This window comes from Pelodiscus sinensis, chromosome 7 (genome assembly GCF_049634645.1).
Source record: "Pelodiscus sinensis isolate JC-2024 chromosome 7, ASM4963464v1, whole genome shotgun sequence".
NCBI classification, from domain to species: domain Eukaryota; kingdom Metazoa; phylum Chordata; order Testudines; family Trionychidae; genus Pelodiscus; species Pelodiscus sinensis.
Window position 1 is genome coordinate 13,466,277 of NC_134717.1, and position 25,802 is coordinate 13,492,078.

The 25,802-nt window shown below is 40.0% G+C and overlaps 1 protein-coding gene across 2 annotated transcripts in view; it reads left to right on the forward strand.

Annotated features, from left to right (window-relative positions):
• CCDC93 (CCC complex scaffolding subunit CCDC93) overlaps nt 1-25,802 on the forward strand; it is a 110,831-nt gene that overhangs the window by 72,145 nt on the left and 12,884 nt on the right. For both annotated transcript variants that reach the window (XM_075933242.1, XM_075933244.1), the window contains 9 exons: nt 2,995-3,057; nt 9,627-9,700; nt 10,735-10,816; nt 12,421-12,492; nt 13,269-13,340; nt 13,642-13,750; nt 15,846-15,928; nt 22,554-22,591; nt 24,442-24,526. In XM_075933242.1, the coding sequence (XP_075789357.1) occupies nt 2,995-3,057; nt 9,627-9,700; nt 10,735-10,816; nt 12,421-12,492; nt 13,269-13,340; nt 13,642-13,750; nt 15,846-15,928; nt 22,554-22,591; nt 24,442-24,526 (678 nt within the window). The remainder of the gene's footprint in view (nt 1-2,994; nt 3,058-9,626; nt 9,701-10,734; nt 10,817-12,420; nt 12,493-13,268; nt 13,341-13,641; nt 13,751-15,845; nt 15,929-22,553; nt 22,592-24,441; nt 24,527-25,802) is intronic.

Genomic DNA, 25,802 nt, shown 5'->3' on the forward strand with positions numbered 1-25,802 from the left:
CATGGGCGGCGGGACCGCAAGGTCCCGCAGTCCGTGTTCTCCGGGGCGAGAAAAGCCCCGTTAGTACCTGGAAGTCGGGGACTGCCTGTATACCCAGCGTATAAGATGACCCCTGATTTTTTGGGGATGTTTTTTAACATAAAAAGTCGTCTTGTACGCCGGAAAATACGGTAGGGTAATTGGCTAAACTGTTTCTGAAAGCCATCTTTTAGGTTTCATTTCTTGAAGTGTTAGGTCCTAATACTACAATAAGCTCTGTTCATAGTTCGAAAACTGTTTGGTTTAAAAAATAAAAAAAAGAAAGTGTAAATGCGTTTCCTATGTTAATCCTTTGTGAGAACTGGCATATCGGATTAAAGGTTAAATTCTAATTTTTTGAATATTTGTAACTGAATCCTCTGGAACTCCATGAAAAACTTTGGTAATATTATAAATTCTGCATGAAGTCTTGCAAAAATGAGGAATTGAATGAATGGATTGGTTAAAACCACAGTTTTAGCTCATGAACAGAAAAATAAACTCTAGAAGAAGCCAAAAAAAGCAAAATTCTTTAGATTCATCAGTAACTAATCAAGACATTGCTGTAATCTTTTTGTTGCATCATTTGTCCTCTCTTCTTCTAACCACAGTTCTATTTCTTCTATTGCTATTTGTAGTGTTATGTGTAAATATAAACTGTGCGTAATAGGGGCTCAAATACCTTTGAAAAATCTAACTCCCATTTGAAATTAGTGGGAATTGGGCACCTGATTTCCTCTTAAAAAATGGTCCTAAGGGAAAGGGCTTGTTTTATTTTATCTGTAGAGCATTATACATCTGTTATCAAATTTCTTGTTGTAAACTCTGCATGACAAGGTGAGATACTGAAGTTTTCCTTGCTGCTGTCATCTTACGCTTTTGTCATAGGTTTTCCCCAGCACCAACTCCGTGGTGCTACCTGCCCTCCCTGCCCTTGGTTGGTGGGGTGGGGGTAGGAGCGGCTGTTCTGCGGGGGTCCCAGTGGGGGATGTGGGCCACCCTGCAGACAGGCTGCTGCTATGAAGCAGCCCCTGTCCACAGCCAACCCTGGGTGCCCAAACAGGCTGCTAGACCTAACACAAGCCAGGACCGACAGTCTCAACCTGTGCTGGTCCAGGACCACTGCATCTCTGAATTTTTAATGTAGTAAGAGCCATCTAGGTGCCCTCACTGAGGCTCTCTAGAATGGCCCCCTTATTGACTAATCATGTAGTTGACACAAATTGTATTGACTTCATAATTTGCCAAATATTTGCTCTTTAATATCTTTATTATATAGTACAGTAGACTTCTGATAATCGGGCACCTTTGGGCCCTAGGTGGTGCCAGATTATTGGATATGCCGGAGTATCGGGAGGTACTCCAGCGAGGGGGGCTGTGACAGGTCTGCTGGGACCCGCACTGCGTCCTGGGGTAGGGAAGGGAACGGCACGGTGAGGGGTCAACCCTCTGCCGTTTTGCAGGAAGGCGGGGCAAGCCCTGTGCTGCTGCCGAAAGTCCCCGGAAGGGGAGCGGGCTCCCCACCCCCCAGACTGCATTAGTTATCACTGAGCAGGGGGATGAGGGGCGATGCTGCGGGACCAACCTGACAGCACCCCAGTTGCTCTGCTCCTCCGCTTCCCCAAGTCCGCCGCTGCCACTGCTGAAACTGATGAGCAGCAGACTTGGGAAAGCAGCGGAGCAGAGCAGCTGGGGTGCTGTTGGGTTGGTCCCGCAGCGTTGCTCCTCACTCCCCTGCTCAGTAATAACTAGTGCAGTCTGGTGGGTGGGGAGCCTTCTCCCTTCCCAGAAACTCGCGGCTGCGCAGGGCTTCCCCCACCTTCCTGCAAAACGGTGGAGGGTTCGCCCCTTGCCGCGCCATTCCCTGCCCACCCCCGGCCGGACACAGTGCGGGTCCGAGCAGCCCCTTCACAGGGGTATAATCCCCTTCCCCTCTTCCCTTTCCCAGCTGCGAGCGCCCATGGGGCTCACAGCAGCTCCAATTGTCCGGCTGGCCCGAGCACTTCCAGGTTCCAGTTGGTGCCGGACTATCGGGAGTGCCGGACCACTGAATGCCAGACAATTGGAGTTTTACTGTATATAGTTTATGCATATTAAGAATAAACTCTACAGCTGCTAATTTTTTTTCCTCCTGACTATTACTTGAAGTGACGACAATTAGAACAATAATGTACCACACGTTGTCTCCCAGGTTTACTAAATTGTCTGGAAGATTAGAGATAGCTTGTTAACATTACAGTTCTAGTTTAGCTATAAAACTTAAGGTAACTGGACTAGATTATTGTTAAAAACCTCTTTGGAGTTATAGACTCATAGACTTTAAGGTCAGAAGGGACCATTATGGTCATCTAGTCTGACCCCCTGCACAGTGCAGGCCACAAAATCTCACCCACCCCTCCTAGAATAATCCTCTTACCTATATCTCAGATATTGAAGCCTTCAAATACTTTGAAGACCCCAAGATGCAGAGAATCCTCTAGCTGTGATCTGTACCCCATGCTACAGAGGAAGGCGAAAAACCTCCAGGGCCTCTGCCAATCTACCCTGGAGGAAAATTCCTTCCCAACCCCAAATATGGCGATCAGGTAAACCCTGAGTATGTGGGCAAGACTCATCAGCCAGATACCCAGAAAGTTCTCTATAGTAAAGTTCCAGAGACGATAAAGATTCCGTCCCACAAGTCACCAGTACATTGACATGTGTTTATTTAAAGCTAATGCATCTGGAGAGTTGATCAGGTTTGACCTATTTGTTGGAATTTTTCAGCTGAAATTCCTGTAACAGAATGTAGACGGAGAATCTGATGCAGAGGAAAACTGATTCTTACAGCTTTTGTATTGTGTAGAAGACAGCTATTGTGAACCTCAGTGTTAATAAATAACTCAGTGGCTCAAATATTGCCATTCTCCATTACAGGTGTAATTAGTGTGAATGTGGAATCAAACTTTTTTTTTTTTTTTTTTTTTTTTGTAACAGTTGCAAGCTAAATGTGCTGACCTGCAAGCAGGCTGCAGTGAAGCAAAGAAGACATTAACTGAGGTAATCTTTCTTTGTTTTTCCTCTGTAAAATGTAACATTTGTTCTGCATACCTCTTCAGATGACACATAATGCATATACAGGCAGTCTCCTGGTTACATGGATCCGACTTACATCGGATCCCTACTTACAAACGGGGTGAGGCAACCCCGCACTAGTTGCTTCCTCCCAGCAGACCAGGGAGACACGAAGCTAGCGCCCCCCCCCCCCTCCGCCCGCCCCCCCTCCCACACACACCCCCCGCAGCAGACCAGGGAGACGCGGAGCAGCCTTTCTCAGCAGACACCTCAGCTTGAGAATAAAGGACTGAGGGAAGTGAGGTGTGGGAGAATAAAACTGAGCTCTGGAGAAACATTTGGCTAGAGTTTCCCCTACAATATGTACCAGTTCCGACTTACATACAAATTCAACTTAAGAACAAACTTACAGTCCTTGTACGTAACCCGGGGACTGCCTGTATCAGGATTAAAAGAACAAACTTGGAGTGTGTGCGCATGATGGTAGTTGGTAATATCAAACTTATAACACTACTTTTGACATCCTTTGTTTTCTGAAGTTTGACATTTAATATTAGACAGACACACGTTTTATTTCTTTGAAACTGGTATTGACCAGCTAGATTCCTAATTTTTTAATTGCTGTCTAGACAAAATATAAATGTGGAGTGGGATTTTGAAAAGCTTTTAGCATTGACCTAACTCTGCTCCTACTGAGTAGTATTTTGAAAATCAAACCAAAGTCTCCTAATAATATTAATAAAGGGGATTTTTTTTCTGATCATATTTGGGACACCGAGGAGAGTAATTCTGGTGGAGAGTGAAGTGGGAACAGGATCTAAACACATATTGTAATATGGAAACTACTAGAATTGTGGCTTATGAAACAAACTTGTCTTATTCTGTTGAAACTGTCTGTTTAGTTATTTGCTGATGCATTCTGTTGGTAGCCTGCATGGTTTGGGGGAGATAAAGCAGTAAAACACAGTGGATGGTCACAAGTCCAGATGAGATTGGAATATCTCTCGAGTCCTTCAAAATAAACACATACTTTTTAAAAAACCTGAATTTTACTGGACCCTCCGTGTCTCTGGATTAATAATAGAATATACAGAATCTTGGTCATTGGTTTGAATTTTAGCCCATTTTAGTCAAGGCTAAAGAATGTTTCCATCTGATAGCTGTTTGATATCTAATGTGACATGCATTCCAAGTAGGTGGATGTCCACATCCCCGTCTCCAATGATTAATTCAGCAGTAAGATTAAGAATTAAATGGGCAGAGAGAGATTCTGTTAACATCATTCCAGAGCAGCGTTGAGGCATGTTGATGGAGAGGATAACTGGTATTTTTGCTGCTGTGGAAATGTGTTTCTGTATCCAATGCACTGGATTTGGTAGAACTGCTAATACAGTACCATAATGTCTTAACTAGGCACTTAATCCAGTGCTGTTTAATCTAAATACTAGGAAATGAAATTTCATTTTGTCAAAATATGATGTTTTTTTTTAATCCAGAATGTTTTAATGAGGTTTTTGTTGGGCTAGATTTCTTGATTCAAGGGTTCTCTGATCACCTGAGATTTTCACCTCTCAAAGCACACATTTTGACACCATTCCATTTTATGAAAATGTTCAAAAGCTTTCTGTTTCCTTCCCATGTGGAATAAAAACAAATTTTGAAAGCTGCCTCAAAATGGTATTGTCATCTGGATAGTTCTACTAATTACCATGCAGTTTACTGGGCTTGGAATTTTGGGTGGGATCCCTAAAACAAATGTCTTATCTGTTATGTGTGTCCATTTAAAGATCCCATCTTTTTTTGTACAGGTTGAACTTCTGTAGACTGAGACTCTCTAGTCTGGCAGCATCTGTGGCCTGGCAGTACCACGGATGTTCCAGGACCAGAGAGTTCTGTGGAGGGCTGGTGGCTAAGAGCACAACAGGCTGCCAGCAGCAGGGCTGCCCAGTACGGCTGGGAGCCCAGTGCATACCAATAGGGCTGCCCAGCAGAGTCGGGATCCTGGGCTGTCCGGCATTGCAAGCAAGTGGGGGCAGAGATTGTCAGGACAGTGGTCTGGGACAAGGAGGGGAGCCAGTGTTAGGGGGCGACATATGACGTCCCCTAGTCCAGCAAAATCCCTCATCTGTGACTGGTAAGGCTCCGAGGGTGCCAGACCAGAGGGGTCAATCCTGTTTAATAAATGACTGTCCCCACAGCACTGACCATACTTCCCTTCACATATGGGCTGATTGCATTCTATCAGGTAGCAAATATTGTGCCCTTTCAGGACAGAAGATGCTATGCACATGTTAAGTATTCATAATCTCATCTGGAGACTCTTCCCTCCACAGCAGTCAGTATGTCTGTACTGCACTGTGAGCCCAGGTCTGTAGGACTCTGTGAATCAAAACCCTGGTTTGAACATACTGCATTGTAAACTTGGATTTACAATTGCTGGACCAGAGTACCTCAGCCATGCTGACATGTCCATGCTACCCTATGTGGACCTTTTGATTTGGGTCTACAGCTTGTGCTGCATCCACCCTGCAGAATAACTATCTATGCTTGGTCCTCAGTCCAGTGGGAGTTGGGCTCTGACCCACATGATTAGCAAGGGACTAAAAACCTTGGGTCCCTGAGTATTACAGACCTGAGTTTGGTTGATTTGTATGTGGACATAAAGGGGGATTGGCCTCAAACCTGAATTAGAGCCTAGGCTTTCCGTGCAGAGTAGTCATACTAATTTGATGACCTCTTCTGTGAAAGTTAGGGTTACTAATAGGGGGAGAAAAGAGAACTGCATGTTGAACCGGTTTAGTCTGGCATCCATGGGACCTCATCAGTGCCAAACCAGAGAATTTGCCGAACCACAGGAGGTCAGTATTGTCTAGCAGCATTACTTCCACTGCCTTCTGGCTCTTAGAAGACATTTAGAGGTAAATTAGAGCTGAACAACATCACAGAAGACCGACAGCCAGAACTGGTGGCTGTAAAAAAAGCTTCAATGGACTGTGGGAAACTTGGCGACACCCGTGATAAGTGGACATCCGGCTAACTTAAAATCATGCTATACCATGGATGTTTCCAGACCAAAGTGTGCTAGACTACAGACGTTCAACCTGTAGTGGCAGAAAATCTCTGTAGAGGCTATTAAATCAGAAGACCAAAATTAGTAAAATACAGACTAGTCTATTAGTTCTTTTTAAAGATTAATCTGCAGTGCAATTTCAGAACAGTTGGCATTTGGATCTATAGTGTTGGTTTCATAATCTGGTATAAATTTGCTGTAATATAGAGCTTTTTTATTTGGATTTATATACATCTCAACATCAGGTTACCAGGGAAATGAGCAGAAATGTAATTGTAACACCATATTAAATGTGGAGAGCAAAGAAAGAAAGAAAGTCTGTGATGCCATGGAAACATAGCAAAAATGTGCTTAGATGTTAACTATAAAGTTTTTTAATGGCTTTCCTAACCCTTTATAGATTCTGATTGTAATGTTTGTTTAAAATATTAGGAAACTTAGTTTTATTTTGAAGTCTTGGATCATTGTAATGAACCAGTTGCGGGTCTCTGTTATAATACATGCTTCTTGTGAAACATTCTATACTGCCCATGACTGAAGAATCTAAAGTAATAAGGTTCATTTCCATAGAAGAGATTACAGCTTTAGCTAAGGGTTTGACATATAGGCCACTGACAGAAATGGGTAACTGAACTAGATTTATCACTCCGGTGATTCAGTGTGTCAGTTTGTTTTCCTTCTTTTTTGCCAGTCATGAAGAATAGATTATCTATGTGCATGTATGTCTTTTTGTTTAGCAGTTTGCATGTTTGCAAGTTCAAATTTACAGTATTCAGCTCTTGCTGCAATCATTGGTGACATGCTGGATCTTTAGGCACTAGGGGAATACTATTAAAATAATAATCTCAAGTTTGAGGGGCATTGGAATACTCTCCCTCTAAGTAGTTACCACCACCAAACAGACTCAATACCTCCCTGATAGATATTCACAAACCTTGATATGTATGGATCTTAGTTCCAGGTAGCAGCCTGGGTGCTATAGCACTTCTAGAACCTCAATGAGTAGAAATGGAAAGAACTCACTTAGAGGTATTTGGCCCTTTCAGACATCGATCTGGTGCCAACAGTACAGTCATTCATATCTGAATCTGAGAAGTTGTATTTATTCTCAAAGAAAATCTGAATACTTACTGCAACAGGAAATAACGCCATTGTCTGCCCGTGAAACTGCATCTTAGAATTTTGAGTTGTTTGTGGTTCACCTTTAAGGTTTGTCTCTCTACTCAAGCTGTTCATTGATGAAACTGCACCGCATGTCATGCATGAATCCCTGCTAGTGCCATGGAGATTCCATCCCTAGTTCATCATCTTGATAGGTTTCCTTGGTTTGGGGGCTTTCACCAACTTAGCAGGGGCAAATTAATCTTCGATTATAGTTTGTAAGCCCATCTGTATTGCTGAAAGGTAATATAAATTTAATATTTTCCTCTTAGTTTCTTTTCCCATGAGAAGTAGAACTGTATTGTAAAATTGCATAATAGGGTAAATGTGTCCATAAATCACACATGTAAAATTCATGTTAACAGCAGAAAATTCCTTTGTCTCTCTCATCACTGTACAAGAATATAGCACATTTATTGCTAGATTGCACCACTGAAGAGTAGTCATGGGAGGTGGTACAAGTTGTAGACACTTCTCCAATGAAACCTTTTCTAGGTTAGATGTAAAAGCTGGGACATTTATATCATTAATTTGTCCACTCTAATACCTTCTGATGTTCTAGTCCAGACCAAGCTGTTGTATTTCAGCATGTGCTCAGCTTGGTTGAGGTAAAGCTTTAGCTCCATTCTGATCTTTAAGTTGCTCAGCATAGCTTGTACAAAGGGTTATTCATCCACCTCATTGTTACTAGGGGCTAGTAATTTACCACTGACTTCTATTAGCTACTGTAGTAGTCAGGCATCACTGGTGGTGTCCTGACAGATCTCCTGCTCCTTCAGTTATAACTGTTCTGCTGTTTGAATTCATGTGTTTGCTCCCCCTGTAAAATGTGTTGACTCTACACATTTAGTCAACATAGCAGACTCCAAGAGTACCCCCCAAAGACCACAAAATCAGATAAGGAGTGAAGGCACCAGTCCAGGTTTATTGTAGACGAGGCGTGGTCCAAGCTTCCCTGGACCAAAGGGCCTACAGTTAGGCTAACACATGTATGCCCATTACAATGGATCAGTTCAGTCAGTGTCATGGAATTGACATTGCCCCCTAAGCTAAAGACAGTTCTTTGAGATTCACTTTTATACACAGGTACAAACAAGTTAAACATCATTCCTTATGTATCAGGTTGCCACCTTCTGTTGCTTAGTTACCACCTCTTACCTCGTGCAAGGAAGGTTCAGTTACTATCCATCATGCTATCAGTTTAGACCCAGTCTTGAACCTAGGGTCAATATGCCTTACGTTTGTGGAGAGGAGGTTGGTACTGAGATGTTTCTTAACGAAGTGTTACAACCCCTCTGGAATGTGTTTACAACCTGTGCTTAGTACCTCTTAGGTATGAGTGTTTCTGTAATATCAGCCCTGTTCTTGCATACTTCTGTGAGCAGCGCCTGCCTCTTGCTCACAGCTTCTCTTTGCTTTGTATTAGCGAAGTCTTGACCATTGTGCCAAGGTCTCATGCTGGGCTTATATATATATGGGCTTATGCCTTTGCAACTATAGTAAGATAGGGTCTAAGTACAACTCCTCACACACTAGTGCAACTTATTGAACCATTAAGAAGGGGAACTGTAGCAAAGACTTCCCTCATTGCTGTTTCTCCCTGACCACACCCTGCAGAGACAGATAAGTACGTTAGTAGCTCTGCTTACTGCTGTGTGCCTATACTTAAGGTTCAAGGAGACCATATAGATATGTAAGGCAGATTTTGATTCCTCTGTGTAGTGTATGTAGTCTTAATCACAGTTTTATGCTTACATAGGGGACTGTAAAAGTGCATTGGAAGAAGAAAGAACACAGAAGTCTTGCATCAGTTAGAATATTTCTGTTCTACAACCCTAGCCTGGTTTTAATTTTAAATAAGATTTTTTTAAACCTGATATATTGGACTTTCACATTTCATTCCCAGGCAAGGTTTTTATGACTGAATCATACGGCCTGAAAAAATGAAATATGACAGTTCTGCTTGTATGTAAATAGATTCCTGAATTAAGAAAGACAGGCACATTTGGTACAGTCGTAATATAGAATTAATTTAACCATCTCGCTGTGGAACAGGGATTCTACATGTTGATTTGGGAAGGCAAGGTAGAGGGCAAGTGCAGTGGTCAGTAAATTCATTATGTTTCCAGGACACTCACCTGGTAAGGGAAAGAAATCTTACTTGTTAATGATGGCTAAAAGAGAAAACATTCTAGGGAATTCTTAAAAGCTTTTATTTGAAGTAAACTTACCTCCTTGGCTTCATTATATAGGAAGATAGAGAAACATGAATCATTCTTTATGTGTAAATGTATTTACATGTTTTATTAATTGCATCCCTTAGGTTAAGAGTTACAGTGATAAGTTGGACAAGGAGCTGGCAGCATTAGAAACAGTGGAATCACAAGCAGATTCTAGGTATGTTTATTTATGTGACTTATAATCATTGGACACTGCTGGCTTTGGCAATGTAGCATTCAATACTTTTCTTATTCACCCTAAATGTATAATTAACATATGGCTATAAGGAATCTGTTTTTAGCTTAGTGGACAGCAGTTTTACAGTTAGACAAAAAAGAAAAGCATCTGACTTATTATGTAAGACTTACATTTTCTGTTTTGTTTTGTTCTGCAAAATGCCAACATAGTTAATTGACAATAGCCAATTTTAGAATGTCAAATAAATCTCAAACTTAAATGAATAATGTTGTTCCTAAATGAACAGTCCAATGAGTTGTGTATCTCAAATTGTTAAACTTCCATCTGCTTGATTTATGATACATGCGGCTGGCTTGTTTATTTTATCTTTAATACTCTTTTCCTCTTAATTAATAAATGGCTCATGTTGCTCCTTTTCTCTTGGACAACTTGAAATTCAAGAAGTTTGAAGATGTAGGATAAGTTATCGTTTAGAGTGCTATAAGGAAGAGGAGAGGATTTTTCAAAGTCATCAATTGAAATTAAGACCCCAGCGCCAAATGAAATTCAACAGAGTTTAGGAATGCCTATTTAAGCCTTTAAAATTTCCCCCAATATGAACACAGTCGGTAATAAAAAATGAAATTCTTCCTTTATTGCAGAAGTATAGATGATTACTGCAACCAGAAGGGCCAAGAGTGATTTGACAAGAGGATAAAGCATCCCTATCCCTTTATCTCCCTATTTAGAGCCCGAGTCTTGGGGGAGGGAGGGGAAACCCTATGCTATATACCAAATGGAGCTGCTTCTTATAAATAGAAGACTGGAGGGAAGCATCATGAAAGAATTACAGTCTGTGTACTACCAAGTCTTTGTTTTTCAACATGTCACCATGGTGATATTTGTGTTTATTTAATTTCTCAGTTGCATGGAAACATGTTTAAAATTGACCTTGTTCTAATAGCTTAGTTTTTCTTGTATTTAAATGTAGAAACTGAAAGAGTTAATGTAGTTTGCTGGGTCTTCTAATTTAGCATATTGCAGAACCTCCGAGCACTGGTGGCTATGAATGAAAATCTCAAAAGCCAAGAGCAAGAGTTCAGAGCACACTGTAGGGTAAGTGTGTGTCTCACTCTCTTTCTATCTTGCTACATAAAGATTGATCACAAATTGATAAATGTAAATGCCCACCTCCACTTGCCCTGTAGTCTGTTGATAATGTCAGATCCATTTTGAATAATGTCAACCCAGACCAGCTCTGGGTTAGCCAGTAGTGCTCACATTGGTCTTCCGATATGAATTAATAGATTGATTTTTGTATCCTTGCAAAGGGTATCTAAACTGTGGCAGAGAGAGAGAGTGTATGTGTGTCTATATCTATAGCTAGATGTATAAAAGTTTAGAGTGCATCTGTCTGTGAGTCCATTTTTTCCAAAACTCCTCCTAAATGGTAAGAGGTAGGACCACTAGGTTTTGGTATGCAGCTTCCTCTTATCCTAACTTAAAAAAAGGGCAGGGTTTTGCTGTGCCAGGACAACTGGCAGCCCCAAGAAAGGGACAATTTTCCATTACATGCAAAGGGAAGGGCAGCTTTCGGACGGACGCGATATAAGAGTGGCCACTGGGGACAGCAAGCCCGTAGTGGCGAGCTATATTCAGTGTGACCACTGAGAACAGCCATACCACCAAGGGCTGAGGTTCTGCCATCTTGCCTCCCAGCACACCCATGAGTAGCCCTCCTGCCTCAAACCCCTTCACTCCCTCCTGGTTCTTACCCACAGCGTCCGGAGGTAGGGAAAGAACAGGCTGAGGGTGGACTGAAGGGGTAGGTTGTAGGGGGTGGGGGAAAGAGAACAGGTCTTGGAGAGGACAGCCTGGGGAGAGGTGAGGGCTGGGCCTTAGGAAAGGGAGGAGAACAGGCCCTGGGTGGGATGGGGCGGGGAGGGAAAGAGAGAACAGGTCCTGGAGGGGGGTGGCCTGGGGAGAGGGGAGGGAGAAGAAAAAACACACTTCAGATGGGCTGGGGGGTGGGGGAAAGAGGACAGAACAGATCCCTTGTCCTTACCTCCTACACAAATTTGCCACATCCTCAAGGCCCCCTGCCCTCTGAATGTCCCAGGAAATGCCATGTAAGTCTGCTGGTGTAACCAAGGGTATGTTGGCAGAGGCATGTAAATTAGACATGCCGACATGGTCAGTGAAGCGGTGATTTAAATATCCCCCACTTCGTTAGAATAAAAACGGCCACCGCATTGTGCCGGCTCAGCTGTTTGTCGGCGCAAAGTGGCAGTCAAGACGGGGATCGGTTGGCAAGGAAAGCCTTTGCTGACGGATCCCTTATCCTCGATTTAAGGGATTTCCTTGCTGACCAATCCCCGTCTTGACTGCCGCTTTGCGCCGACAAACAGCTGAGCTGGCACAAAGTGGTGGCCATTTTTATTCTAATGAAGTGGGGGATATTTAAATCACCGCTTCGTTGACTATGTCTGTGTGTCTGATTTACATGCCTCTGTCGGCAGAGGCATGTAGTCTAGACATACCCATAATAAAGAGTATTAGCCTCCTTCACCACATGGCCCAGAATGCCATTTAATGTTACCAATACATGTATATCATACTGTCTGATGCATAAGTTATTAGAGAAATATGGATTTGGGTTTCCTTTGTCTTTTTTTGAGAGAGAGTAAATCTTATGTTTTTTTAAATGTTTGTTTTCAAAGGAAGAGATGGCACGTCTACAACAAAATATTGAGAGTTTGAAAGCTGAAGCAGAGGAAAATGGGGAAGAGAAGGTAAACAACAAATGTATCAAAAGATTTATTTTTAATTAGTACAAGTTGAACCTCTCGGTCCAGCACCATCAGGACCTGACCAGTGGCAAACCAGAGAATTTGTCACAGGAAGTCAGTATTGTCTAGCAGCATTACCAACGCTTCCATTGCTTACTGGGCTCTTAGAAGACATTTAGGGGTAAATTAGAGTTAAATAACAGCACAGAACACTGAGAGCCAGGACTAGTGGCTATAAACAAACTTTATGGGACTATGAGAAACTTAGTCACACTCATAATAAGTGGACATCCGGTTAACTAAAAACATGCCAGACTAGAGAGTTTCAACCTTATAATCATTGGGTAATTTTCTTTCTGTTTACCCGTATGTTGTTTCCCACCTGTCAATTGGAATTGATGCACACATTTACGATTTTTGCCTAACAGATTGACTATCATGCAGGTTCCAAGGTTCAGGAATAGCCTCATTACTCTTGCTCTGCTAATTAGTGAATATTAAAAGCACTGACATTGCCTCTCCCAGGAATTATGTATTTATCTGTATTTATTGAGGTACCTAATGTCCCCAATCAAGTATCAGGCTTTCATTATACTAGATGTGAAAAAGACAGTTCTATCACAAAGACCAAATCTAAAGAAAAAAAATAAGGTGAACAAAATAAAGAATCCAACTTATATATATTTTTAATTACTGATCACAAGCTTCCCTTTTTTTTAGATAATGCTTAAATTCTATTGTTTTGTCTACTAATCAAATTATCTTTGCTCAAATTTTAGGAACCGAGTAAGATTATAGATCAGCAATATAAAACTGAGAAAGATAAGCTTCAAAAGATCAGGCTACTGCTGGTAAGTTCAAAATGATTTTTTTGTTTGTTTTGGCAAACTTGGACAGAATTTTTGAAGTTTTCTTAGTTAAGCACTTAAATGTATGTCTACAAATGTTGAAAAAATTTACAAGCAGGTTCCTTTTATAATTAGTATCGTAAAGTAAATCTTGAGACTTAATTGAACTTAGTGAATATATTAATTCTCCTTTGTGCAGTTATTATTTTATTAGCTTACTTAGCAGGTTATTTCTAAATGTTGCTGCCTTTTATCCATTTAAAATGACAGCTGGGCCTTTTTTTCCTCCCTTTCTTTCATTCAGGCTCGAAGAAATAGAGAGATAGCTATTTTACAACGCAAAATTGATGAGGTACCCAGCAGAGCGGAGTTAACTCAGTATCAGAAGAGATTTATCGAACTCTATGGTCAGGGTATGTATATCAAGCAGGAATGTACTCCAGAAAGCTAACCACTGGAAGGAGAGTAATCATATTATAGGCTTATGGTGCATGACAACAGCACCTGCTAATTCTGCTCTATTTAAGGGTCATTGGATTTTCGCATATTATACTCCCTTTTCAAGGTTTTATGAACTAACTATAAAAATTCCCTTGAGGTTGAAACTTGATACACAAGATCACTGGAGTAATTGTTCTTTTGTTTGCAGTAGGTTCAGTCTTTTGGATCAATGATGAGTGTTTAGAAAGCCCTTTATCCATCATTTACAGGGAAAGAGTACATCAGACTCATGTTTTATTAATCATGGTTAACCTTGATTTACCATTTTTTGTATGGTGTGTCTGTGTGTTTTCTTTAAGTATGTGGTTCTGAATCAAATATTGTCAAGAAATTCGTAGTTAAGTCTGGCTCTTGAACACCTCATATCCTTTTTATTGCTGTAGGTTAGAGGCATTAAAACAATTGTCAGTGTTACAAATGTGCTGTGATAGCTAAGCAGACGTGCAAATCTAGTCTCAACATTTCTTCCCTGTTAATGTGTAACTCAGTAATATGGCCCAAATCTTTAGAAAAGTGTGTGCCCTGATAATGAAATTGGGCCTGCGAATAACTTATATGCTTCTAAATCTGGTCCTGTATTCGTGATATCGGGAAAGGAGGAACACATACTGTGCATCTGTTGGTATGTATATACTATACGCACTCTGTGTATGGTATGTACAGATATGAACAGTGTATAATCAGATGTATGTACAAACAGACTACATAATGTTACATGGACACTATTTTAAAACACCATTAAAGTTGTTTTGCCAAGAACTCAAAAATTAGGAAATGCTGGAATTAAGGTTGCCAATGCACTTTTAATTGGCTCCCTTGAGCATACACATTGTAGTAATATTTAATTAAATGATCACATACTTTTTTTTTGCACCGCAACCCTGCCTCATTCAGTCCACAAAATAGATGATGTTCATTTGGTTAGCAGATACTAAATACTTTTTCTCTTAATTGTTCAGTGTGTGGCCCCAGGACCTTTTTGCTGTACACTAGTCAAACCCTGCTAATAGATAGGCTTTTAATTTCCTCAGGGTCTTTCTATGGTGGTCATCATTGTAGTGTCTAAGAGTTTGATAAATATTCATGAACTTATTTTCACAACATCCCTGTGAAATGAGACAATATTAGTCCCATTTTATGTTTTACAGATGGATGCTGAGGCACAAAGTGATTAAGGTCAAATGTCCACTAATTTTTGTGTGTGTAGTTTGAGAGAGATTCCCTTCTTCCCCCAAAACCTGAAATTTCAGAATGCACATCGTTATATAGTACACAGTATGTCCAAACCTAGACTGGAGCATTATCTTTGTAGATGGAATCTTTGGAGAATTAAACTGTGAAACTTCTTTAGGATCCAAAATAAAGCTCTGTAATTTGAAAGCTTCTCTCTTGCACCAACAGAGGCTGATCCAATAGGGGATATTACCACATGCATCTTATCTCAGTCATTTACTCTGTATATTTTCCCAAGTCAGAAGAGGTGTTCCCCAATTCCTTCATCCTGGTGACAGACACTGTTCTTATTTAAATTAATAAGTTCTTGAATACCATACCTCTCCTTTATGTACTCCTCACTAATTCCCTATATGCACTCTGTGATGAAATCTGTGTACCAGAGTGTGCCTTTCACACCCTAACTTACGGGACATTAACTTCTCCGTGTAGACAAGCTCTTTGACTCCATAGAAAAGCAAACCAGGCCATATGCTGTACACCTACATCACTGGAATTACTTCCAACTCCTCTCATCCCCTTTTTGAGAAGATTATAAAAAAGACTAGTTAGTTCTGCATTCTGATACTCATGAAATCTCCCAATACCACAGAGGATTGTTAGCACTGCATTAAAATATTGAACTGCAGGAAAACTATTTCATTGAGGATTTTTAAATAATTTAATCAAAATAGTTCTGTGTTCTATATTATGTAAACAATACATCTCTTTAAATGTATTGGAGAGGGGAATGTCCCTTATGCTCATTCATGGCTCTATTATTTTTCTTTTCAGTGTCAGCAACTCACAAAGAAACAAAGCAGTTCTTTACCCTCTATAACACATTGGATGATAAGAAGGTATATTTGGAAAAAGAGGTAAGAACATGTTTTTAAATGTTTAGCCCATGAAAGGAAAATAGAATACTGTGGAGTTTCTGTTTAAGACCCTGGACTAGGATTTATCTATCCAAGATATAATTACCTTGAAAGGTCAAAACAGAAGAAATTGACTTGGGTCTAAAACTCTTTTTACTAAAAGGCTTGTCAAAATCTTTGTTTTGTTTTAATGCTGTTGAGGAAGATTTCTGCTTGTGCATTTTGTGTGTATGTGTATATTTTTAACACAAAAGCCAACATCAGAAATAGATATCTAAATTTTTCAATTTAGGCTAAAAAATAAAATTAGGATACTAACACATATAACTTACATTTTGGCTTCACAAAATCAGATTAACCTGAGGATGAACTGTCCAGTGTCTGTTTAGGACCCAGTGCTACAGCCAGCGACTTCACATGCCAAAGTCAAATTCACATAGTTATCAGCAGGGTCAAGTCAATAGCAAAACTCATTGACTTCAGTAGGGCCAGGACATTGCTGTATGCAAAGTTCATTCAGTATCATCAACACTTCCTTGAACTGGCAATCGAGGAAAACTGAACTTTTTTGCAGACTTACTGAACTTCTTTGTTTCACATGTGGGAGAAGCCACCAAAGCCGCCTTCTGATTTTGCTATAATGACCTAAATGAAGTAAGACTACACATTTATCTTTGAGATGGCTGCAGTACTGAAGTATGCCGTGCTCATGATACTATGGAATGTTCTATTGTAATGCAAATGTTGTAGCTTGTGGGTGCTACATTTCAGGTGCTGGTACGCCTTGTGCCTTCTCTCTGAGATTTATATAGCAGTGTCCGCATGGGCCGCACATGCGCGGTGCCTGCGTCTCACACAGACGGTGCCTTAATAGCTCACATGTTCAGCTCATCTCCTTGGTGTTCCTTCTTTTGCCGTCACCTTCCTGACATGGAGCTCAGCAGTGTCATTCAGTTTTTCACTCTTGAATAATTATAGAATCAAGGGCAGTTACAGTTATTTTACTTATCAGTTTGGTTACTGTAGTTAGTTGTAGGCAAAAGTTTTATTTCTTTCCCCTTTCGGGGGAGGGAGGTAATGTCTTCCCTACTGTTTTCCCTGAGTTAGATAGTTTTCATTTATGCATGGCTCCCCAGGTTCTAAGAGGTGCACTTCATGCAGCGATGCCATTCTCATCTCTGACAGACATTTTCAATGTATCTGCTGCTTGGGGGAATTCCTGTGTTCCCCAGAAAAGTGTCCATTGCAGTAAACTCAGTGAGGGCAGAAAAGGACAGGGACCTGAAATCTTAAGCTAATTCCCTTAGAGAAATTGCTCAAGCTGAACTCTGACCCAGGCCTGGAATCCTCTGTGCTACAGAGCCCAACCAGGTCCAAAAAGGATGAAAAAAACCCAACACCCGCTGCTTCACCTCATAGCAATCAGTCTGCCTTGAAATGCTTTGCAAGATGTTTGGTGCCATCTGTGCTGCCTGCAGTGCAGCTTATGTGATGTTTCTAGGCATCTCTGGCACTTATGCTCCAGCTACAACCGGTGCACATAGTTTCAGTACCAAGGCTAATGGCCTGAAGTTGCTTGCCTTTTCGACTGTGGCACTGCCACAACCTCTCTGCCTCTTTAGGTACATCAGCCTCTGCCACATATGGCTGTTATCACAGCCTCAGCACATACTACTCACTTATTGCTTAGTTCATGGCACCACGTCACATCTCCGCTTCCCCACACCATCATGGCAGTTAGTGGGGAAGTACAAATTTGCAGTACAAATTGGCACCGCCTATCTTGGCACCGCAGTTCACCCACAACAGAAATCTGCTTGTCTCGCAAATCCCTGACTTGCTGCTACTCAGCATTGATATTTCACTGGAACAGTCAGCAGCACCCTGACAGTTATCCCGTTCCACCTCACTTTTCAAATAATGAGGAGGAGGATATAGAGAGTAGCGATGTTAACTATTAGGTATTTGTATAAACGTGTAACCGCTGGAAATGTTAGCGGTTATATGTTTATATGAGGGGAGGAGGGACAGGTAGGAGCATAAGCTCGTAGGTTAACCTTCATGGTTGCACGCAAGGCCCTGTCACCCTGCACTTCTGTCTCTGTATCAGAGGGAACAGGCAGGAGCTGATGTTTGTGGGGAGCCGGCTTTTAAGCAGGCTCCCCATGAGCACCGGCTCCTTGGAAGTTGCCTACCTCTGGATAGAGGGGCAGCAATGTAGGTGCGGGGAGACAGGCAGTATGTGTGGGGAGCCAACTTCCACGGAGCTGCATGCTTCTCTCTGCACTGCTTCTTCTGTATCAGGCAGGAGAGGTGCAGGCGGGAGCTGGTGTTCATGAGAAGCCAGTTTTTAAGCCAGCTCCCCCCACATACCAATTCCTATGGAACCACTTGTCCCCCTTTGCTGTTGCTTCTGATACAGAGGCAGCAGTGCAGCAGGGAGAAGTGCAGGTGGCTCTTCCAGAGTTGGTACATATGGGAAGCCTGCTTAAAATTTCAGCAGTTACATGTTTACCAAAAATATCCACATTTTAACATCCCTAATGAAAACCAGCAATGATATATTTCCTGTATTAATAATTATGACATGATCTAGAAATGTTATTTTATGAAGGATATCGACAGTGCATTTATCATTGAGTATTTTCTGTTTTTCTCAAATGTATTCAACATATTATTTACATAAGATCAGCCAGACAAAATGTTCACTGCAGCATAGGTGCAGCTTATTTCTTGGTCTGATAAAATTGTCATTAAGATTTTGTCTTCCTCAAAAGCTTGTAAAACATTATCTCTTGGTGAGATGTGATGCTAAATGTTACTAGATAAAGGATTGAGTCAGCTGTATATATTCATGCTGCTTATAATAATCTGTGTTGTATATATTACATGTGTACTGTATTGGCAAAACATCTGAACATAGTCCCCATGACATGAAAATTATGAGTCTAGTGCTAACGCTTAGTCTGTTTAGGAGAGGGGGAAAAGATAATATTACACCACTATAATGCTGGGCTATAAATATTTATTTAATATGTTCTAGAAAAGTATTACCAAATGTCTTGCCTTTATCTGTTTGTATTATATCCATTTCTTTGTCTGAATGATTGTGTTTTGTGCTATTCTAAATTAACAGACATTTTGCAGATCACGTACTCTTTATTTAGCATGGCATATTGCTCTAATGTCCTCTGTGGATTAGACTTTACCACAGATTTTTGTAACATTTACTGAGGGTACAGGCATACAAACTAATCTATTTTCACTGATTGCTTCTGAAATAGATGTGGCCCTATTAAAGACAGAGGTGGCAGATTCAGACCAGAAATGCTTGATTGTTCATTAAAGTATAGCAAATAGTCTCTTTTCTTTTAAAAAAATTGAAATGAAACCTGGAGTAGTTTTGCCCAAAATAATTCAATACATAATTAAGTACAAACTCTGAGAATTGTTTTACTTTTATCCTAACTATATATTTATGAATGTAATTTTAAAATTAAGCCACAACTTATATCAAGGATTTCTGATGGCTTATGCTTATTTCTAATTATCTCTTCTGAAATAAGAAAAAGTTGATTTTTTTATATCAATGTACAGTGTGGTTTCAGTTTTCTTGTGCTGATTTTAGTTTAAAAATCAGGCTTTAATGAACAGATGTTTTGTGTTGGTATCACGCAAACCAAATGTCTCTTCATCATTTTGGGTCTTGGTTTCCTTAAGATTCTTTGGAAGATATTTCTTGTTACAAAAAAGAAACAAAAAATCTAGAAGTAGTCTGTGTACATTACTATTTTGTAATTAATGTAGAATAATTCATTACTGGGATGGATTTGTGACATCAAAGGTATCTGTGCTCACACAGTTGATTTTTACAAATTTGTATAGCATTAATTTTTAAAATGCTGTAACTGCTGGGAACCCACTTTCAGATTATTACATTTTTCTACTGACTTTAGATGTGAAATGTAACTCTATAGCTCTCTGTTAGGGACACAAAATACTGCTTTTTTATTTGCAAGATTTTTGATAGGGTACATTAATATAAGTTATGTGACCACATGGCCCATCCTTAAGGATGTTTTACTTTAGTAGTATTTGACAGAAGTAAACAGAGATGTTCCAAAGTTAGATACAGTAACTAAAATAGTATACACAATGAAAATGAAGTGGAATTGGTTGAAAAATGTTTTTTCCCTCCTGTTATACATTGGGACAAAAGTGAGACACTTTGAACTTTTTCAACAAAAAATGAAGTAGAGTGAGAAAGGCACATATAGATTCGTTCTCTAGAATAACCATTATTGTAGTTATTAAGGCATTCATGTGGGAGATTTAGGTTCAAGTCCTTGTGCAGCCTGATTCAGACAGTGATATGACCCGGCATCTTCCATATCCAAGGTGAATACCCGAATCATCAGGCAATTTGTGTTTTTTAGGGAGGGTGCCTCTCTTTTGCTTTAATTTTCAATAGGAATTCTATCCTAGACCTGAGAAACTTTTCCCAACAAATAGTTTGTTGAAACTGGCATATTCTTGCAGAAAGTTGGGTGGGAACTTGTTTTTGTGTGCGGTTTTTTTTATTGTTTGTTTTGGTTTTGTGGTGGAGTTTTTGTTTTAATTTGGTGAGAAAATCCATTGGTCAAAACAACAGTTTTAACAAAAAAAGGTCTGATCTATGGCTAGTATTCTTGACCTTTAAATAGTAAGAACAGGATTTCTGCACCCTAATAATACACTTTGGATTCTTCATTTTAAATCTGTTGGGTCTTGATTTGGCAAACTCTTACATGCAGTGTGCTTATCACTGTTCCAATGGGGGTATGTGTATTAGAAAGTGCTAAGTACAGTATTGTTTGCAGAATAGAATTCTTACAGTATAGAGCAGGGCTGCTCAACAGGCGGCCCACAGGCAGCGTGCGGCCTGTTCGTTTGCGTCTCATGGTGCGGTTTGGATTTACGCCAGGATCAACACACGGTTCATGGGTGGGATCCTTTGAATATGGCCTCCACTGGGAACACGCTCCACAACAGCAAGGAATCTCCCAGGGGTGGGGTTCATTGAAAGATAGAAGTGGACAGGCTTGCTAGAACAGACAGGTACAGAGTGTCGGCATTTCTAGCCCCCAGGGAGTAAGTACCGGGAGCACCTGGGCATTGTGGGAAGTGCTGGCTGCTTAGCCATGAGGGCAGAGCCTGAAAGGTGCTGACTGGCTGACACTGGCAACGTTTGGGTCTGGCACAGCAGCCAGGCAGCCCTGCCTCCATCTCGCACGGAGCAACAGACTACCGCGTAGGAACATCATCTCTGCTGGGAATCCAGGATGGGGCTCCTGGTTACCTGTACTTTTTTGCCTCTTGTTTCCAGCCTGACTCGCTCAGCTCCCTGCCGACTGCAGGTTGGAGTACACTGGCTTGGAAACTTTTTTTTTTTTATACAGTAAAATCACTCCAAGAAGCACACAAGCTAAACTCCCAAAACACTGGTATACAATTAAGAAGCATTAAAAATGGAAACATTGTTAAAACTGTGAAGCCAAAACAAAAAAGTAATCAATATAATGGACTTCTGCTGATATGTGTTTTCGTAGTTAAATTCCTGGACTGTTCTTACTCATTAAAAGTGTCATCATATGGGTGGAAATCGGATAAATATTGCATTTTATTAATATCAGCAGAACTGACTTAAATGGGGCTGGCGTGTTGTCATCATACCTTAGTCTTTGTATTCATGCCTGTCAATGTGAAAAGCAATTTGCATATATATTTGCATGCAACCACACTTAAGTTGTGGCCCTCAGCATGAGCTGTGAGTATCATTGTGGCCCCTGAAGCTTCCAAAGTTGAGTAGCCCTGGTATAGAGGATACATTTTGAAACATTCATCTTCAAAAGGCAAACCCAAATACTGGAGAATCTGGAGAATAATTTATTGGAGAGAATAATAAGATTTGCAAGCAAATCTTAATTAGTTTGTTGTATAAAAGAGCTGTTAGGCATAGGCCTGCAAAGGGCTTTTAAATGTGTGTTAATTAAACCAATAATTAGGGAGGATGTTTTTAGAGGTACAAATCACAGGTGCCTAATTCTGAAAGTCAATTTGCCTAAGTGGTGTTTGTGCCAAGTAGTTGCCAGGTCCAAGTTTTTTTTTTTTTCACAAGGAAACTAATTCTTTAATACACACTTTCTCTAAAATAACTAGTAGCCCAATTAAGGCATTCTTGTGGGATATTCAGGTTCAAGTCCTTGCTCTTCCTGATTCAGACCAGTTATATGAACCGGCATCTCCCATATTTATTTGACTGTGCTTAATTTACTACAAAAGACATTTGCTCCATTTCAAGGCCTGCAAGCACAGTTTGGCTTCCATTAGTCAAACAGGATCCTTAACCCTGCCTGTGCTAACCGGAGTGAAAAACAGTAAAATTATTTTTGTTGCTAAAGTAGGCTGATTGTAACTCTCTCAATACATGCAGACAGTATCATGTACTACTCTGAAAAACAAGAAGATCGCATTTTTATGCAGCTGAATTTTTGAGCTGAATCACATTTTAAAGTAACTGCAAATCTATGTTGGTGTTGAAGAGGAGATTATACCTTTTGAGCTATGTGTTTTTTGTCTTCACTAGGTTAACTTGCTGAACTCAATTCATGATAATTTCCAACAGTAAGTAACCTGAGTTACTAGCTTTTGGTATCTACTCATACATGTATAGTTGGTTAGCAAAATTAGGGTAGAAATTATTCAAGAATATTTGCAGAAACTTTTCTGATTCTTCTTTAAATTTTATATGTTCCGAAATTTTGTGGTCAGTTCTGAGTAAGATCCCGGTACATTTTTTGTAATTTTTGCTAGCTGTATGCTATAACTTGGCATACCTGAAGTAATATAATTACTTATGAACATATGGGATCTACGTGTTAGTACTTTGATCTTGCTACTGTATTGTTTTAAATTATGCTAAAATTGCTCTGATTACACTTCTTCGTGCTTCTAACTTACTGGAACATTTAAAAACCTTGTTTGACATATTTGTCAGGTTGGGCTTGTGTTACATGAAAATAACTATGGACTCAACATATTTCTTAACTGACTTAGCTATATGTTTGCATTGGCCTAGAGTTGCTATTACAAACCTCTTTTTAAAAAGTGATGATTGGATCACTGAAGTCTCAATGAAATCTTGGCCACTGACATCCAGGTAGCCAGGGTTTCATCCTTGGTCTTAACAGCCTGTTGAGCCATCTTCCAGTGCGAATTTTTACAGATAATACAGTGTTATCCCGCATGCTTGGGGATTAGGGTGTTCCAGTTACCTAAAAATTCCGGTTATCTGAGGGTCCCTTTTCGGAGCTGTGACTCCCACGCCGCAGGGGCCGCCAGCTTCCCAGCCCAGCTGGCCAGATCATAGCAGCATGCCATGAGGCTGCGTCCAGCCTTGCACTAGCCAGATAAAAGCACCGGGCTGCACCAAGCCTCTAGGAAATTTGCCGTCTTCTAAAGTTTTCCGGATAGTTAAGTTCTGGTTAGTTTATGTTTTACTGTACTTCTATCTTTGTTTAATAAAATGAAGAATGAGGGAGAAATTAGGGTGCTTAGAAATATTTAACTACTATTCTCTTGTTACTAACAGCTTGATATTTTAGTCCATGACCTATTTTGTTAATCACAATGCAGTCATGACTTTTTAAAATTTCCTATGAAAAAGTAAACCTTTATTTTTGTTACCTGTGAACACCTTGAATCAACTGACCATGTGCTTGCCATGACAAGCAACCACCCCAAACTATTACATTTTCACTTAATTGTAATAAACACAGTAAATATATGAGATGAATTCCACTACAATAGAGTACAGAGATCTGCTTTGTTCAGTGATGAGATCTTCTGTGTAGTACACTGTAATCAATGAGAAGTTATACTCTTGACAGTTCACTTGGGCAGTTTATATTTAAAGATAAAGTGGTCATCTACAATTAGTAGTTTTATAGTTAAGAATAGAATGAAATAACATTCATTGTACTTTACACCAAAATAATGTGTTAAAAAAATGCAAATTATAACCACTAAAATAAAACTCTGTTTACAGTTCTGACTGACATTCCAGTCGTGTAATCCATTCCTACTTTCACATAGGGTATTATTTTAAAAACATTTACTTTGAAACCATTTTTTTTGGTCTACTAATAGTTATTATCACATTACAAAACACTAGCAAAGGGAATAATCGTGCACAAAGCAAAGAGATGAACTGGGTGATCTAATAGAGTTTGGGGATATATCACAGTGAGCTATGTCAATTTACAGCATCTGGCCTTTTATCTTGGATTGTCTGCATCTACTTTTTGTGCCTTTATATATACTCTGCAGAAAGAACACCTATACTTTTAAGATCAACCGTATATTGCTTAGATCTATTTTAAGAGTTGTACATGCAGGATAGATAAAAATTCTGGAGGAAACTCCTTTTTTGTCCAGCTCCCTCCCCTCTAAATCGGTATTCATTTTTATTCCAGAGCAATGGCCTCTTCGGGTGCTCGTGAGCAGTTTCTGCGGCAGATGGAGCAGATTGTGGAAGGAATTAAACAGAATAGAATGAAGGTTAGACTGTTCTTTGTAGTTTTCTTTGGCAGAAGCTTAGAATTATTTCAGACAAGCATGGATGGCTTAAAAAAATTGTTTGATGAGGTGCAATTAAACAACTAACAGGTTTCCTCATATCATTTTTTTTTCTGATCCCTAAATAAGAGCCTGTATCTAAAATTGTACTGAATAAACCAGAATGGTGGCTTTTTTACCAGCAGTTCTCTCACCCCAGGACAGATTGCATCACTTAATTTAGATTTTGGTGTTACAATATAGATCAGTCATTGGACTCATAGCCTGATTCAGTACCACTGAAGTTGGATATTTGGTCTTTGGTGTCCACCGTAGTGAAGTCTGCCCCTAAATAAATTGTTGTCATCCACATTTCTCCAGTCCCTTTAAGGTTGTTTGTCAGTGACATCAGCAGCAAAGCTGAAACTGAAGAAATCATAGATAGCCTTGAGCTCTGGATGATGGTCTCAAGTATATTTTGAAGTAGCTTGTTCCTGTGTAAATATAATTATTGCCATTTGGGTGTCTTTTTTTATTTACTTTTTCTTTGCTTTATTCCTTTCACCTAAAAAAATGTATTCCTGATGCCCACAAATCATGTTGTAACAGTTGTTGGTTTTAGCCTAGGTAATGACACTGTCTACCGATTCTAGTGGTTAAACCCACTGAGATTCCCTAGTCTTAAGAACTAAAAATCATGTGTGAAGTTAGGATTGTAATTACATTGTTTTTTATTTGAAATATGATGCATGGTAGAGTATCCAAGACACTCAGGGTATGTATACACTACAGAGGTTTTTTTTTTTGGAAAAACGGACGTTTTTCTGAAAAAAAACTCCAGTTATGTCCACACTGCAATTGCATTCTTCTGAGAAAAAAATTGAAAGAACAGAGGGGTTTTTCTGACATTGGTAAACCTTTTCTAGGAGGAAGAAGTCTTTTCCCAAAAGAGTTCTTTCGGAAAAAGGTGTGTGGGGACAGGGAAGAGGGAGTTCTTTCAAAAGAAGAGGAAAGAGGAAAAAGCACAGGTGCCCTGCTGGCTACTCCCTCCAAAGTAATCACAGCTTAAATGTGATAGTGTCCACACTGAATGGATGCTATCTTTCGAAAAAGCAGATCGCTTTTTCAGTGCGCTTTTGCTGTGTAGATTTTCTCTTTCAGAGGAAGTTTTTCCAGAAGATCTCTTTCAGAAAAGCTTCTTCCGAAAGAAGCCTGCAGTTTAGACATAGCCTAAGACAGGGGTGGACAATTTTTGATAGGGGGGGTCACTCCAAGATTT